Raw genomic sequence first — 18,573 nt, 5'->3', positions numbered from 1 at the left:
AACAACACTAGTTGAAATCGAGCTGTTGCGCTAAAAAAAACTTTGGAACTTTGAGACCAAAGGAGATGGTAGCACAGAAAGAACTAGTAGGGAAAGTCCTCAAACCTCTTTAGTAGGGGAGGTTTCGTCTACTAGATCCAAAAAGGGAGCTAGCACAATAAGCCTCTTGTGACTGCAGTACCGTGGGGCGTAGGTCCTGTCCCGTTTCTAAATCTAAAATCTAATGTAACGTACACTGCTTTGTTCAAAAATTAGATGTAAAGGTTTTAAAATGGAAGTTGTTCAATTAAGTAAAGAACAATGTCTAAAACACAGGTATGTATTGCAAGGTTGAAGATCGTTATCCGTGGCTACCTGAAGTGAATGAAATTTGCTACTTACAAGTCTCAATGAAATCGTACATAAATCAATGACCAGAAATTTCTGAATGAAGTCAGCCCAGACGATAGTCTGTCTGGCCTAGATGCAATACACTAAGCAGGTAGCTGTGGTTAACAAGTCTCGTAGAAAACTTAATGTTTTTCTAACCAATATTTAAAGGTATATTTGTACCTACATTTCCTGTCCGTCCAACTTAAATGAAAAACAATGAAACCCATTTTTAAAGAAAAATACAGAAAACTGGATACAAAAAAAAATGAAGTAATTTATGACTTTTATACTAAAAAAATGCAACAGGTAAAAGAGAAGAATAGAAAGTGAAACAGATGGAATTCCCTTGGTAACAGTGTGACCGGAAATGGGCACGAACGGAACCAACTGTCAACAAACTTTGGGACACACCGCAAGAAATTCTTCTTCGATTTGTTCTCTCTTTCATCTTTTTATTTTTCATTTTACTAACCCCACCCTTGCAGCCAATCTAGGCGACAAGGCAGTGCTCTCAGTCTGGTGATAACCTTTACTGGTTTACAGGGATCTGTAGCCTTTTTTTTTGTTTGTACCTCACAGTGAGGGAAGAGGAATCTTGTAGGGTGGGTCAGCATCACGAAACTAGGTAATGTATAGTTACTTCACTTTCTATTGTTCCTATATAAACTTAAAGGGTGTTCATTTTAGAGACGGCTCTAAATGCATTTCATGCTTAAACGGTTGATCTGAGCAAAAATTGGTAGAGGAAAAATTTGTTGCCCGTCACCTCCTCTAGTTTCAGAATATGGGAATTGATTTTAGATTCCTGCCCGCATACGCGGCAGACGCGCGACCAAAAGTGAGGGTTTGCAGTTGACCCCCCATTTGCATACGTATACACAGTTTTAAAGAGTATAAAAAGTTATGAAAGAAAAGCGGATACCGCAATAATGCCTTCAAACCTTCAAAGGTGCCTCCTCAGATACAGGAGAGCAGTTGATATCTCCTGGCTAACCTGGCTTGCGAGCCACCCTTTGAAGGCACCAGTACATACTGCCCAAGCTGCGTAAAGTGCATTATTTGATAAATTAAGGAATAAGTTTGATCCTTTACATGAAAGATATTGATCACTTAAATATGTGGCAGGAGGTTTCCAATTTTTTTTGGTAATTAAACGCAACTCTCCCAAAATTACCAAAACATTATTAAACCTTCTTGTTTGTAACAGATGTAAAATTAATTTTTAGCCATTTTGTGTATGCTCAAGAACATCTAAAGCTCTTAACATTTGATTTTTCTTAGAAAAATCACTCGGAAAACGACTTATTTCCCGATATTAAGAAAAATACTAGCTTTACTGCCTTGGCAATATTTTCAGTAGAAAGGGGATGAAAGAATACATAAAAATTACCTATCGCGTGCTCTTCTTTCTCTTTGATAACAAGTTAAAAAATTGAAATATGATTAATAAATATCAGATTTTGAAATGGCCTAGCACCTATAGTTTTTAAGATTTCGAATTGCGGTTTCCGGTTTCTTTCATAACTTTTTATACTGTTTGAAACTGGGTATATGAAAATGGAGGTCAACTTCGAACACTCACTTTTGGTCGCGCGTCAGCCGCGTATACGGGCAGGAATCTAAAATCAAGTCACATATTCTGAAACTAGAAGGTGACAGGCAACAAATTTTTTCTCGACCATTTTTTCGCTCAGAACAACCGTTTAAGGATGAAATGCTTTTGAGCCGTCTTAAAATGAACACCTTGACCTATAAGCAGACTTTGTAGTTTTGAGTTAACACAGAAGTAAATATGTAAAGATCTACCAAATACAGAAAAGTGGTTTATAAAAACTGGTCTAAGTTTGTTAACCATGAATAAAAGAGGCTACAAAGGCTCTATTTCTGTTCTCTCTTTTTAATATCTATTAATTACTGTAATTGCTATTTTTTGTGGACTATGAATTCAGTTATTCACGGCCTTAAAACCAGTGAAGTATTTATATCTGAAATATATTTGAAAAATTACTCCAATTTTGAAAGATATGAATTATTTAGATGTTTTCCTTAACTGAACTGGTTTTTGTCAGTTCCATACAATTTTCTAGGCGAAGAAACCAGTGTTTTTATCTTTTTGGAGGTAAAGCATTAAGAGAGATTTAGCCTCACTACTGATTCTCCTCTCTTAGAATGCATTGGTTCTCTTTTAATCTGGGGAAGGTCTGGGTCTTGGCACGAAGAGTGTGAGATCTCCACTTTCCAGGAAGCCTGGATTGTTACTAGGTAAGATTGGCCACTGCAGGCTTAGAAAACACATGCATCGCATGGACCTGGCAGATGATAGCCTCTGTAGGTTCTGTCAGGAAGAGGAGGAGGAAACGGCACTGCACGTGTTATGTCAGTATGAGGGGCTCGTGTGGCTAAGGATGTTACTTCTCGGAGAGGAAAAACCAAGGCCTGTGAGCTTTACCCAAGAGTCACTCTCCAGCATTAAGAGTCAGATTAAAAGGACAGGCCTAGCTGGTGAGCTTTAGAGTGAGGGGAGCCACAATAGATCCAAAGGGGTCGCAGTGGCGAAGTCCTTGAGGCCGCCCTAGCTGAATCTAATCTAATCTAGGTAAGATGGTAACCGGCGTTACCTAGAAACTCTTGGAAGAGCTTTTGGTTAACATGAGTGGTTGTTACTAGGTGAGATAGGTAATAGTCCCTACCTAGAACACTTTTAGGAGAGTTTCTGCAGAATCTTTATGGAGGACAATAGAAGGAGTAAGTTGTTTCCAGAGTGTGGTTTATTAATACCGGCTCCCATTTTTCCTCCTCGAACTTCCCAAGAATATCTTGGTGTGTTGTTTCATCACCAGGATTCCTGAATGTCTTAAGTGACTCTAGTGATTGACACAATGGATCTAATTCTAAGTAGCAGAGCAGAATACCCAGTTAATGAATGTCCCGTCCCGCTAAAGAAACAAAAGAAAACATCCTTCGCGAACAACTAAAGCTAAGTCCGACGCCCAATTAATCCAAGTAAATACCTGTCATGTATAGAAGTAGTTCTATATTAAAGGTAGCGATGGCGCCTATATATTGTAGCTGAACTCTCTGTTAGGAGTAAGTTAGTTAAGAACCCTAATGTAGATATCGCGTTAATCAGACTAACTTCTTATTGCAGCAGTAAAGTCATAGACAAAACCATTAAACAGGATATCCTGATAATGTCTTCTATAATAACCAAAAAGATAAAAGATTTACCTGTTGATGCGAAGACGGAGGTACTGTATGCTCATATTGTTGTCCATGTTGCAATTGAGCATGATGTTGTACATGATAGTGTGCATGTTTACCAGCCATTGGATCGCATACTTCATTCTTAATACAAACTTCATCCACTTCCTCTTTGTACGGCCCTATCTGAGAATATTCTTGATACTCGTCATGCTGGGCAGTGGTATAAATGGCTGTGGCTGTATTCCCACCGCTTGGATGTGGAGCCGACGCATATCCGACGGTTTCCAATGTCACATATGAGCTGGTACCTTCTTGACCGTTCAGTTTATCGTCGCGTTCAAATTTAATATGTACAGGATTGCCATAGTACCTGTCAGGACTGTACCTGCCAGCTGGTACTTGTTGGATAGCGTAGGTCTCATCAACGTACTGATCGGCTAACAATTTCTCATTATCCTCCAAAGGTGATCTATGTATTTCATTTAATTTGTAATCGTATTCCATACTTTTTGGCCTGTAACAATAAATCGAGATTAAGTTAGGTAACAAATAAGCTGTTCGTTTTTTTGTTTTTTTATACAATCGTATTTCTCTTATTGTATTAATAGGCAAAAAAAGATCGTGCGTATTTTGAAAGAGCGTTATACAGTTTGAGACTCTAGTTGCAATGGGATTAGATAATTAGGCTCTAAATTCCAGTTGACTTTGAACTAACTGAAATATTTGAAATACATAACATGAGTTTTGATTTTTTTATGCTAACATCATTTCCACTCTATGGATTTTGGTTGATTATGAAAAGCTTACGTAGTCTGAGAACGCTTTTTTGTTCCTTATATTAGAAACTTTTCGAACTTCTCAGAGACCATCTTCAGTCTACGATTCAAAACATGTACTAGATATATCGCAGTAAGAATAAAAAAAATGGACGATGGCTTTGGCAAAATATCTGTTAATAAACTCATCATGCAAGAAATCAACCGCTTATTTTATTACCTTTAATGAAATTTTTTGGGAATACACATTATAGGAATACATGTAATTACAAGTATAAAGGAAATCTTAAAACCATTACTTAAAAATTATAAAAACCAAGAAGTGACTATTGTTTGGCGCTTCCACTGCAGGATTTTTACTAAAGGAGGAGTTACGAAAAGTAAGTAATAGTAAAATTAGGATCGAATTTAGTTAAAAAATGTCCTTTTTATAAGTTGAAGAATTTGGAGAAGTGAAAGTTGGGTAATGCTTCATTAGGGGCTTCTTTAAAATTTGTTTGGCAAGTAATTTCACCAAGATCAACGAACGAATATATTTCACTACATTTATTCGATAGGTAAAAATGCATTACATTTAATTATTAAAGAATATTTGAATTATGTGGCATTTTCTTATCGCTTTTTTTTTTCAAAGTTCTTTGCTACAAATTCTCCATAACAATTACAAATGTGGTAGCCCTGAATTTTATGAAGATAGGTAAACCTATTGCACTGAAATGACAGTTCAGATCTTAAACCAAGCTCAGCTCATTCTGAAATGAATTTTTCTTCGCATTAACATTTCTTTGGAGCAAGATTTAAAAGATTTTTGGAAAACTAGGGCAGTAAAAAATCCTTCTTCACGAAGGTCTAGCTAAGTTTACAGGGCTTTTAACAACATTGCGGGTATCCTATTGCGTGGGCCAAACTCCCCTTCTTAAGTGGCACAGCGTCGAGACTTTTAAAGTGCAAATCTGTAACAAAATTTCGATTCGAATGACATTTCATTCATGAGAATCGGTTCACGCGTCGATAATTTGAAACGATTGCTGTACTTCCCCTTAATAGTTGTAAGAGCAGATCGTCGCTTTAATGATACATAGAGGAGTCCTAACCCTTTCATCCTACCAATTTTATCAAAATCGGGACAAGATTTACAGAGTAATTAGTAATAATAATTTTAAAGAGGGCCTTATATAAATGGGGCTAACTGCTCCCCCATTTGATATACAGCGTCGAGACCCCCAAAAGGCACATCTACATAAAATTCTGAATCGAATGACATCTCATTCATGAAAATCGGTTTATGCGTTTAGGCGCTACGCAGTTTACAAAAAAGGGCAAGAAGAACAAGAACAACAATTTCTGAAAATGCCGTTTTTGCTCATTTTTGGCAACTTTTTTGTCAAAATCTATTTCATCTATGTTATTGCAAAAAAAATAGAGTTATAAAGGAGGATTTGCCCTATATTTTAAAGAAAATTTGGGAATTTTATCTTTTAAAGAAAAATAGAAAAAAATTGTCAAAGTTGGGTGCTTTTCAACGTTACGCTTTTTCGTGCACTTTTTGACGATCAACCCTTATACAACTGTCCTACCGGACAGTTTTAATACTAAAAACATGAGCCATTCTCAAACACTTTTGCGATTACAAGGGTAGAGTTAGTTGAAGTACGTAACCTCTTTGAGAATACTCGTGTATAGTCAATTGAAATTGACATTTCTGGACAGACGATTTTAAATATCTTCGATTATTATCAGTGGATACCTACTTAGCCGAAACAGTTTTAGCGATTTTTTATTTATCTGTTATTGTGTTCTTTCTCACAAAATGTCTGTCACATTTTGAGTTTAATTGATCGTATTTGTGTTTTCCACTTTGTCAAACTCTGCCAAACAAAGAAACCCTTAAATACCCACGCACAGAACGTAGAAAGGTACAAAACATTTTGGTAATAGAGTTTGGTCTATTCTCTAATCAAAGTGATTTAACTACGTCTGATTTTGGTTAAAAAAATACCAAAAAAACGGTCACAAAAATAGGTAAAATCAGCTATATTATTTACCACTACCAATCTAACCAAATTTGCTAGCAATTTTATCTGTATTCAGAAGAATTTAGTACCAGTTTAAACAATTTAAACCGGCTTTCATAGAAACCACATAGAAATCAAACAAGTTATAGAGACTCAAATTCCAAAAATTCTGAATCTAAAAAAAGAGAAGCTGTTAACCCAAAGATGAGATTATACTGAACAATTTTAAATTTCTTCATTTTTTCGGTACTCGAATGGTACTCGTTAATGCCATCTTCATAAAAAGAAATATTTGAATAACTTATCAGCACTTTTAAAGATTATAGTTTTTGTAAGGAGTTTGTAATAAGCACTTTTGAATGAAGCCTGAGGTTCACTAACTTCCTGTGAAGAATGTTTCAGATAATAGTGATAGCGCTATTTTTACTTTCACTAACTATACTTGAATAGGAAATGTACTGTGATCACGTTAAATTTCCAATTTTGTGTTTACACCGTAAGATTAATAATTTTGAATTTCTTTGAATAGTCTCTTTAAAATTTGATCTGTTGGTCTGTTATGTGGAGTAAATGGTCAACATTAATCTAAAACCAAAAATAACGCGGTAAACTCAAGTTTGGTATTTGTACCACTATCGGAACAGCGGACAGGAAGTAAATAAATTTGTTTCCCCTGTTTTTTGAATTTTGCTGTAAAATGATTACTACAATGAGTTTTACTGTAGCATTTTATTTTTAATATCTTCAGGGGTAAATATGATTTTTTGAAGTACTTCTGGGATATAGAAGTTATTAAGGCTTTCCTGTACAGTACCATTTCAATGAAATGCATGAATTTGACAACTATCAAGTATTAATAAAGACGAAATAAATATCAAATTTGAAAGAGATTGACTGACCATGAGTGCATTATACTGGTTAGATTTTTGTAGTTTCAGCGATTGAAAACGATAATTTTAAACTGAACCTGCATAATTTTTGAAATCAATTACTTCAATTGATGAACCCTTTTGACTTTTCAATGATCGAGTTGGGCCCTTTTTTTCTATTTACTCAAACCCATAAGATTTTGTAAGTAAAACATTTATTTCTTCTTTTTTTTTACGGTTAAACTTCAAAAACACGACACAAACTTAATGTTAAATTATCACAAAATATCTAAAAAAAAAATTTGTGTATACTAACTGCTCAATGTAGGCCTGATCCGGTGGCGATGGTGTTGGTTCATGGTTTTCCGGACTCGTGGTTATCGTACCGGCTGTAGTTATCGTTCGAACTCCTTGATTTCTAATCACTGTACCACCATTTTCTTGTTCACTTTGCTGTTGTTGTTGCTGCTGCTGCTGCTGCTGCTGCTGTTGGACAGATTGTTGATGGCTGTTACCATTCTGTTGAAGAGCTTGTTGATGGCTATTATTACCATTTTGTTGAAGTGATTGTTGATTAGTGTGTTGCGATGTATCGTGTTGTGAGCCGACACTACTTGCTCGTTGCTGTTCCTCTTCCATATCTAGTAAGTCCTGTACAAAAAAATGATGAGCTAGCATCGGTTTTAAAATGTCTGTAGTCATTATTAAAATATATTGGTTAAAGAAATGACTGTGTACGAGACCGGAACACTGTCACCGAAGAGTGGAAGTCTAGTTTGTAACACTACTATTTACTAGGCAGGTCTAAAGTGACTCAATATGAACCAAACTCTTCCCCTACTTTGCCCTCCCAGACACGCTTCAAGTCCGCCCCTCTTCGATTTCCAAATAAAAACTACCTATTGTTCTGTTCCCCTTTTTAAGCACCTAAACAATCCCTTACTTCTAATTGAAAAACAAAAAAGATAAAAACCACCCCTAAAATATAACATAAACAAATATGGCTGATCCCTTTTATGAGCAACCAATCATTATCCCCTTTACGCTACTATACCACACCCTCTTAAATTTAACCCTTGTCAATGGAGCGCCATTTTGTGAATTTTATTCACGAATTTAAAGAATTCTTGTATTGGAAAAGCTTTTTTTAAGGAATATAAAAGAAAAAATTATTGGAAACTTAATTTTCAAATAGTTTTAGTCATCTTCCAAACACTTAGTTGTTAGTTTACAGAATAAAATTATAAATACAAGAAGTTGTTGAAGAACTGGTAAAAACATGGCCGGCCTATGATTTTAAATATTCGCAAAAAATAAATTAAAAATAATTGCTTTCTAGTTTGCATCAAAACCAAAATCTCAAATTTGAACTTTCTTTTACTTTTTGGGAGGTTTAAGGTGAATATATTTGAATATATTCTTCCAATAAATCACACAGAACGATTTGAAAAAAAAAAACAAAACGTTTTTTGGTTCTCCGAGGCTTTAAAACGATTATTGATGTATTCAATTAACGAAAATAGAAAAAAATCAATGATTATGATACTCCTTCAATAGGTGAAGGAAAATAAATGTTAAAAAACTTTTCATAATATATTGAAAATTACTTGCAACAAGAATTGAAGAGCTTGATGCAAAAAGGAGTTATCTACATTTTTTTTTTTCAGAAAATGTGTTTAGTGGCGCCCCCTATTGTATGTTCAATTCTACATCTTTTGGTGCATAAACGAGTCTTATGCAGCAGACTCGTTTATTATTACTTATTCTCTAACCTAGGTTAGATTTGCGAGCAAAAATGAGTTTTCTACTGCAGATAACTTTCTTTTGCTCCAAACAGAAAAGATGACGCAATCAATGAAACAAAAATTTTTATATTAGGTTTATTTAATGTTTATATTTGGTAGATATTATTATTATTATTATTTTTTTTTTTTTTTTTTGCGCATCAACAGCTGAGGTTATTAGCGCCCGGAGCTTTTTCCAGTGCACTGCCGGCCTCCGGACAGTGTTCTCTCGTTACAGACAACACTGTCCATCACCGGACAGTGTTGTCTGTAAGAAGCTCCTAGGAAGAGAAAATCTAAGGGTCAGCTGCTGGATTCGAACCCGGGACCTCCGCGTGGGAGTCCAGTATGCTAACCGCATAGCTAATCCCTTCCCTTGGTAGATATTATTATTTTTCTTTTTGACAGGCATGATAATATATCTAATATTCGCTTTGACAAAACCCAAAATGCCACTTAAAAGCTCAAAAACAAAAAATCTGTTGGACTAAAGTACTTAATATGTACTCTCAAGTTTTACTGAAAATTATGATTTTGGTGCAAAAAAAAAAAAAGAGTTAGCTGCAAAATAACTTTTGCTTATAGCAAGCTTAAAAAATGCCCTAGAAAGTTCAAATTGAGAGCCCCAAATGACATCATCACAATATATTAACTAATCTATTACAGCAGACACAACATAAGGAATACATCTTAAAGCATATTTAGTTTTTTGTCCCTACTAAAAATTTTAAAAAAACTGTAGATAACTCCTTTTTGCACCAAGCTCTTCAATTGAACATCATCAGATCATCAGGGAACTTTTAGCTTTGCATTTCGCAAAACCTATAAACAAATTACATTCTTTGAAACCGTAATTTCCCAAATTTTATCAAAAATAAAATATTTTTCCTTCAAACTATAAGATAAAACAAATATAAATGACAAATTTCCAAGTTGGATTCACTTGTCCTTTGTTATGCTACTCGTATTTCCCCTTGGGATTGAGATACGTACGAGGGTCGTTTGAAAAGTCCGTGCAAAGTCAGAGAGATAGCACTACTGGCGCGTATCGAGGTTATGTTTAGTTAGTAGCATCTCTTGGAAGGACACACACCAAGTTTCAGCCAGATCGGTCTATTTCTTTGTGTTTGGCATTCGTTTGAATCGAGAAAGTCGAGTGATTTTCAAAAAATGGACGAAAAAGAATTTCGTGTGTTGATTAAACACTACTTTATGAAAGGCAAAACGCCTGAGGAGACTAAAGAGAAGCTTGATAAACATTATGGTGACTCTGCACCTTCGATTAGAACAGTTTATAAGTGGTTTCAAAATTTTCGGAGTGGCCATATGGGCACAAGTGACGCTGAACGTTCTGGACGCCCTGTTGAGGTTACTACACCAGAAATCATTGATAAAATCCATGATATGGTGATGGATGACAGAAGAGTGAAGGTGCGTGAGATTGCTAGTGCTGTGGGCATCTCGAATGAACGGGTACATAATATTTTGCATCAACATTTGGACATGACAAAGCTATCCGCAAGATGGGTGCCGCGATTGCTCACGCTTGACCAAAAACGAAATCGTGTAAAGTGTTGCAAGGACGGTTTGCAGCTGTTCCAGAAGAATCCGCAGGACTTTAAGCGTCGTTTCGTCACTGTGGATGAAACATGGATACATCACTACACTCCTGAGACAAAGGGGAAATCTGCGCCAAAAAAGGCGAAGACCGTTCCTTCGGCCGGAAAGATTATGGTGACTGTCTTTTGGGATTCGCAAGGAATAATCCTCATCGACTATCTGGAAAAGCGTAAAACTATTACAGGTGCATATTATTCATCGTTATTGGACCGTTTGAAAACCGAGCTGCAAGAAAAACGCCCACGATTGGCCCCACAAAAAAGTCCTTTTCCATCACGACAACGCACCAGCTCACACCTCAGCAGTTGTGGTCGCAAAATTAATGGAAATAGGGTTCCAACTCGTTTCACATCCCCCCTATTCTCCAGACTTGGCTCCCTCGGACTACTATTTGTTCCCCAATATGAAGAAATGGCTGGAGGGGAAAAAGATTTTATTCCATCGAGGAGGTGATTGCGGAAACGAATGGCTATTTTTCAGACTTGGACAAATTCTATTATTCGGAAGGGATCAACAAACTAGAGCAGCGTTGGACGAAGTGTATAAGCCTAAAAGGAGACTATGTTGAAAAATAAAAAAGGTTTACCCCAAAAAATTAAGTAGTTTTTATTTTTGCACGGACTTTTCAAACGACCCTCATATAAGAAAATAAATACTGGTTAGTTAGGGATAATAAAGGTAACCTTATTCGAAGTTATTATTGTGGCAATACGAAATTTACTCAGTTATATCATATAAAATATGATAGATAGGTAAATAGATTAATCAAAAAACTAAATTTATCTTACAAGAAGGATTAATATTGATTAACTTGATCAGAAGTGGATGTATTCGAGTGCCTCACATCATCGCTACTATTAATCATTTTAAATAAACTATTCATTACTAATTGCAAAAAATAAACGAACCGTAAACATCAAAATTTGTATTAAATGGTTTTTATTTTCTTTTGGTGGAATCCAAATTGTTTTTGCACCAATCAAATATAATAAAACTGTGAAAAACATGTTTGTTGGATGGTTCATTGCATTCTTATTTTCCTGTTTTTACTTGTTTACCAAAAAAATTGGTTGTTAATATATTACGGATACAATTGTTTGAAAAGGAAGTCTCACTATTGTTACGAATTTCAGGTCAGATTCGATGACTAATAGATCTGATGACAAAAGACCTCGCCAATGTAAACAAGTATGGTGACGTGGCTAAGGACTCGCCCTTTAAGACACAGTGCCATTCGCACGTCACAACATGTCTATTTATCCAGCATACCCACTCAGTTTTCTATTTACAAGGAAATTTGGTTAAATTTTATTCTGTAGTGAAAAATAAGTTCACCGAACTTAAACTTCTATCAGTTAGTAAGATAGAAGAAAAACTTCTATCTGTTTAAAGTAGATTGTACACTTACTATGGAATGACTACTGAAATATTGAAGGATTTTAAAAAGTTAATACAAGTTACGATATTTTTAATTAATTATGATTATACCCCCACACTAGACTTAAAAGAACAGAACTGAACACACGCTATCGACTACTTAAAACACTCCTAGACGACAGATCAAAACTCTCTCTGGACAACAAAAGACTAATTTATACATCTATTTTAAAACCCATCTGGGCGTATGGAATAGAGCTGTGGGGTTCAACCAAACGCTCCAATCTTCAAAGGATTCAATCTCTACAATCTAAAATTCTTCGAACTATTGCAAACGCTCCTTTTTATGTCTCCAACCTGACTATACACACTGACCTAAACATTCCTTTTGTCACACAAGTTGCTAAAACAAGATACAGGAAACTCCTCTACAACCTGCAATCTCATATAAATCCTCTAGCTCAAAATCTTTCTTCTAGAACTCTTCCTGACAACCCGACAAGACGCCTTAAGAGACAGTGGCCTCGTGATCTCCTCTCAAGTGAAGAGAGCGACTAATAGCCTATTTTGGAGTGTTACCACTGGGTAACTTCTCCACTCATTTACTTCTACTGTTCACTGTTATCACTGTTACTTATAGCGCCAACGCGCTGATTGTAGCAAAAATAAACGCAAAAAAAAAATTATGATTATGATATTTTAAAGCATTCTTTATATATTAATATGGCTTCAATGTGGTCCATCAATAGGAACTTACACCGCACAAAATAATGCATTTTTGGGGATGAAATTGGTGCTAATGCAATTCTCTGGAATTCACAATATCCAAAAAAATACACACAAAAAAAAACGCTGTGAACTTTGATTTTTGTTAATGTGGGGATAAAAGTCATTTCCTAACGATATACGAGCTTTTCATGAATTGTGTACTCGTACTTTTCGTGATTTATTAATTCAACGATATGAAAGCATCCTCAAATATACAGGGTGTTCATTTTAAGACGGCTCAAATGCATTTCATGCTTAAACGGTTTATCGGAGAAAAAAAATGGTAGAGGAAAGATTTGAAGCCCGTCACCTTTAGTTTCAGAATATGTGACTTGATTTTTGATTCCTGCCCGCAAACGCGGCTGACGCGCGACCAAAAGTGAGGGTTTGCAGTTGACCCTCATTTTCATAAACACAGTTTTAAAGAGTATAAAAAGTTATGAAAGAAACCGGAAACCGCAATTCGAAATCTTCATAATTAAAGGTGCTAGGCCATTTCAAAATCTTAATGTTTTAACTTGTTATCAAAGAGAAAGAAGAGCACGCGATAGGTCATTTTTATGTATTTTTTCATCCCCTTTCTACTAAAAATATTGCCAAGGCAGTAAAGCTAGTGTTTTTCTTAATATCGGGAAATAAGTCGTTTTCCAAGTGATTTTTCTAAGAAAAATCAAATGTTAAGAGCTTTAGATGTTCTCAAGCATACACAAAATGGATAAAAATTAATTTTACATCTGTTACAAACAAGAAGGTTTAATAATTATTTGGTAATTTTGGGAGAGTTGCGTTTAATTACCAAAAAAAATTGGAAACCTCCTGCCACATATTTAAGTGATCTTTCATGTAAAGAATCAAACTTATTCCTTAATTTATCAAATAATGCATTTTTTTTTCAACTTGTGTAGCATGTACTGTGCCTTTAAAGGTGCCTCCTCAGATACAGAGAGCAGTTGGTAACCTCCTGGCTAACCTGGCTTGCGAGCAAGAGGAGGGTCCTTTGAACATATTCCGAAACTAGAGGCGACGGGCAACAAATTTTTCCTCTACCATTTTTTGCTCAGATCAACCGTTTAAGCATGAAATGCATTTGAGCCGTCTTAAAATGAACACCCTGTATTATGATATTCTATAAAAAATTCAAAAAATAATCTAATAATAATTCTCATTATTAGTAAAAAGTAATTTTCTTACTGAACTATGTAGCTGGTTTAAAATTTTTGTTGCTTATTTGCCCTCAGAACAGAGAAAAACACGGAGAATAATCCCTCACACAAGAAATTTTGTCCAATATTATGAAGTTAAATTCAAATTAATTATTTGAACAACAATTCAAGTAGAAACTCTACCATCTACTAACCCTTTTTGAATTCCCATAAAATTTTACATAAAACTAAATTAAATTGGTGATATTTTTCTCCTAAATTATTCTTTTCTTCACTATTGGAAGCAAGGTAATTACGGATATATCTCAAAATTCGAGGGGGAAAAAAATTAAGCGATCGGTTAGAATGAGAGTTCACAAAACATAAAACAGTAAAAAGTGGACACCAAACTTTGGATAATTTTGTTCTTTTCTTTTTGTAGAACAAGTTTATAACTTTAAAGAATTTGTGGAATTTCTTTAATTTACCTATCGATTATTTTAATAAGTTAGGAACTGCCACAGCAGTCGTACCAACTGTTGAACGCAACTTCACTGAAGTGCCGTAAAAAAAGAAGAAAATTTCAAAAAATAACTGACAATCCAAAATCTTACTGTTATAATCTTACTATTTTTAACCTACGAGAAATTAATTTATTAAAAGCTGTTGAGTTTTCGAAAATAAACTTCAATACTTTTTTTCCCCTTCACAGTTTGACGTATATTTCATTTTTATTTTTCTAAGTGAGCTATCAATTTATTAATTAAAGAATACTAAGAATAAAAATTAAATATGGTCGTAGATCAATAAAAATCTTATCAAACCAACTATATATTAAAAAAAGTTTTGTAAACAAGTTCAATTATATCACGCAATCTTTTTGCTATTGTTCCCCAGATGTCATTTTAGGTATTAAAATTGCTGTTTTTTTTGTAATTTTAGTAAAACATCTCAGTTAATTAAATGATTTAATTATTTTAAAAGTGCAAGATCGAAGCAACATTTCTACTGTTTTTATCAGAATGTCACTAAAAACCACTTGTGCTTCTTCTTCTTTGATTTTCTTTTTTTTTTCTTTTGTTCAACTCGAACTAATAAATTCAGACATTTTTTCTTAACATAGCTCACGTAATCATTATATACGTATATATATTTAAAAATAAAAAAAAAAAACAGGAAATACTCGAATACTTTATTCACATAGAGATAAATTAAAATTGCATACTTCTGCATATTTTGAGGTATACGAGGGTCGTTTGAAAAGTCCGTGCAAAAATAAAAACTACTTAATTTTTTGGGGTAAACCTTTTTTATTTTTCAACATAGTCTCCTTTTAGGCTTATACACTTCGTCCAACGCTGCTCTAGTTTGTTGATCCCTTCCGAATAATAGGATTTGTCCAAGTCTGAAAAATAGCCATTCGTTTCTGCAATCACCTCCTCGTTTGAATAAAATCTTTTTCCCGCCAGCCATTTCTTCATATTGGGGAACAAATAGTAGCCCGAGGGAGCCTTGTCTGGAGAATAGGGGGGATGTGAAACGAGTTGGAACCCTATTTCCATTAATTTTGCGACCACAACTGCTAAGGTGTGAGCTGGTGCGTTGTCGTGATGGAAAAGGACTTTTTTGTGGGCCAATCGTGGGCGTTTTTCTTGCAGCTCGGTTTTCAAACGGTCCAATAACGATGAATAATATGCACCTGTAATAGTTTTACCCTTTTCATGTCGATGTTGATGAGGATTATTTCTTGCGAATCCCAAAAGAGAGTCGCCATAATCTTTCCGGCCGGAGGAACGGTCTTCGCCTTTTTTTTGGCGCAGATTCCCCCTTGGTCTCAGGAGTGTAGTGATGTATCCATGTTTCATCCACAGTGACGAAACGACGCTTAAAGTCCTGCGGATTCTTCTGGAACAGCTGCAAACCGTCCTTGCAACACTTCACACGATTTCGTTTTTGGTCAAGCGTGAGCAATCGCGCCACCCATCTTGCGGATAGTTTTGTCATGTCCAAATGTTGATGCAAAATATTATGTACCCGTTCATTCGAGATGCCCACAGCACTAGCAATCTCACGCACCTTCACTCTTCTGTCATCCATCACCATATCATGGATTTTATCAATGATTTCTGGAGTAGTAACCTCAACTGGGCGTCCAGAACGTTCAGCGTCACTTGTGCCCATATGGCCACTCCGAAAATTTTGAAACCACTTATAAACTGTTCTAATCGAAGGTGCAGAGTCACCATAATGTTTATCAAGCTTCTCTTTAGTCTCCTGAGGCGTTTTGCCTTTCATAAAGTAGCGTTTAATCAACACACGAAATTCTTTTTCGTCCATTTTTTGAAAATCACTCGACTTCCTCGATTCAAACGAATGCCAAACACAAAGAAATAGACCGATCTGGCTGAAACTTGGTGTGTGTTCTTCCAAGAGATGCTACTAACTAAACATAACCTCGATACGCGCCAGTGGTGCTATCTCTCTGACTTTGCACGGACTTTTCAAACGACCCTCGTATTCGAGTCAGGGTATTTTTGGGTAGGTTTATTTTGGATTTCTTTACTTGCTCACGAACAGAAAGTATTTTGAAGTGGTTTACAGTTTCATTCTGATATTTCTAGGTTGAACACTGATAGGATGGATATTCGCTTACATTTCTTTCAAAAACTATATACACTTACTAACGCTGTGAAAAGAACTAGTTTTGCTGCTAATTTCTAAATTGACATGCCACCGGAAAAATTTGTTTTCAAGGCATTCAAAACACGAAAACTGGTTTTTAGAATTTAGTTTTCTAAAATGTGCGTGTGTTGAGGGTGAGTGTTTTAAATGGAAAATCAAGGGAAAAAACCACCCTAATAAACTGAAAATTTAAAATTTTTAATTAGGTTGTACTCTAATCAAAAATAAATCATTCGGGTGTTCCCTTAAGTATTTTTCTCGGTTTTGCTGCCTTAACCTTCTGCACATTACTAGGTGTACCATTTTTAGTTGAAGTTTTGAAGAAGAATAGAATTTTTTTTACAGTTCAGTGAAATGTAAGCATCTGTATTATTAATTTTTTTTTTTGTTTTTTCGTAAGTTCGTACATTTAAATTCTCTAAAAGTTTTTCATTTCAGTTTTCTCTCAAAAAAGGCACCATTGAGCTTTAAACGTGACGTATCAAGTGCCCGTTTAAAGATCAGTCAAAGTTGTTGTTTTTTTAAAATTATTACGGACAAAACCAATCATTTAAATTGTCTTGTCAGTCTATTTACTGCTTTACCATCGATAAGGTTTTAGTTCAGATAATGTGGATTAAGTAATATAAATTCTGTAAATAATAATTCATAATAATATGAATAATAAATTACGATTTGCAGTAAATAGTTGATTATTATGAATTCCAGGTTATTTTGTTTTTTTAAAATCAATATTTACTGTTTACCATAACCGCGATTACGACAAGAACAGGTTAGATTTTGGATTGAGATCGGAGCTGTAAGACTAAATCTACTGCGTTCTAAAAGTACTATTGTGGCTCCCGTGAGTCCAGAGATAGTAAGCTCGGATAAGTATCATTATCATGTGCTATAATAAAACGTTGTTTGCCTAATAGAACTTAAACTCCATCAGTTACCCACTGTAGACCTCAGCAGGTCTATTTTATGAGTGTTGATGAATGTCAATTTAAGCCCTGTTAAAAAAGTTAGCTAGGAAGTCGCAGGTTTACCAACATCCCTAAAGAATCATTTCCTCCTGTGGGCAGACAGAATAAAAGATAATTTAAAGTATCGTACCTAGTATTTAAAAATTCAGATTCATGATAAATACTGTTTATACTGTTTCAGGGGTATGATATGCGGTAAGTTATCATTTGAAAATTCGAAAGGATTATTTATAACTATCAAATTTTTTTTCCCAAATTTAGATGTTTTTATTGATCATTTCAGTAATGGTATTAATATTTGGGTAAAAGTTATCACAAATATTGCTGTTTAGAAATTCAAGGCGATCTACTGAATTTGAATTATAAGCCATATTATGATAAATAAAGAATATCGGTGCTCTCTGTGTGATTTAAACTAGAATGAAGATACGTTCCATTTCACAGCAACCTGCCCGCTGTTGAATGAATTTAGAAAATCTGCCTTCAATAAGACTAACCTGACACAAGAAGAATTAACTGAAATTTTAAAGGGAAAAGATTGGCAAACATTGGGGCTATTTGCTAAAATGGCGGTTAATTATAGAAACTGTTTAGTAAGCAATTGCAACTATTACCCATTTAAATTTAGGTATTTCTGTTCAGTTTTTTCCTTAACAGTTTTTTCATTGCATTTTTGTTCTTTAAAAGTTGATTTTGGTTTTTACTTAGCACGGTAGGTCCATTTATTTTTATTAATTTACTTTTGTCTCAAACTATCACTTTATTTGCTAATTAATCTCAGAGAAGTAATTTTATTTTTCTGCAACCATGTTGGGAAGTTCTCATTACTCAATTAAAATCAGCTGTGTAATGCCCAACTTCCCACACTAGTGGGGGGAAATTCCCATTAGTGTCACTTTCCGCACAAGTGAGTGGAAAAACTTGATTGTGCTTCCTTGATATAAGAAGTTTTGTTATTAACATAAATATTTTCTGTAAAACTCTAATAAGCTTATT

The 18,573-nt window shown here is 34.8% G+C and overlaps 1 protein-coding gene across 4 annotated transcripts in view; it reads right to left on the bottom strand.

Moving 5' to 3' along the window:
* Positions 1-18,573, bottom strand: part of LOC141454484 (uncharacterized) — a 31,926-nt gene that overhangs the window by 11,124 nt on the left and 2,229 nt on the right. For all 4 annotated transcript variants that reach the window (XM_074128744.1, XM_074128741.1, XM_074128742.1 and 1 more), the window contains exons 2-3: positions 7,553-7,887; positions 3,601-4,090 (exon numbers count right to left, since the gene is read on the bottom strand). In XM_074128744.1, the coding sequence (XP_073984845.1) occupies positions 3,601-4,090; positions 7,553-7,875 (813 nt within the window). In that variant the 5' untranslated portion in view covers positions 7,876-7,887. The remainder of the gene's footprint in view (positions 1-3,600; positions 4,091-7,552; positions 7,888-18,573) is intronic.

The sequence above is a fragment of the Rhodnius prolixus genome, unplaced genomic scaffold (assembly GCF_049639745.1).
Source record: "Rhodnius prolixus isolate KJV_2025 unplaced genomic scaffold, Rpr scaffold_9, whole genome shotgun sequence".
NCBI lineage: Eukaryota > Metazoa > Arthropoda > Insecta > Hemiptera > Reduviidae > Rhodnius > Rhodnius prolixus.
Note: the sequence above shows the minus strand (reverse complement) of the source record. Positions and strands in the feature narration are given on the sequence as shown.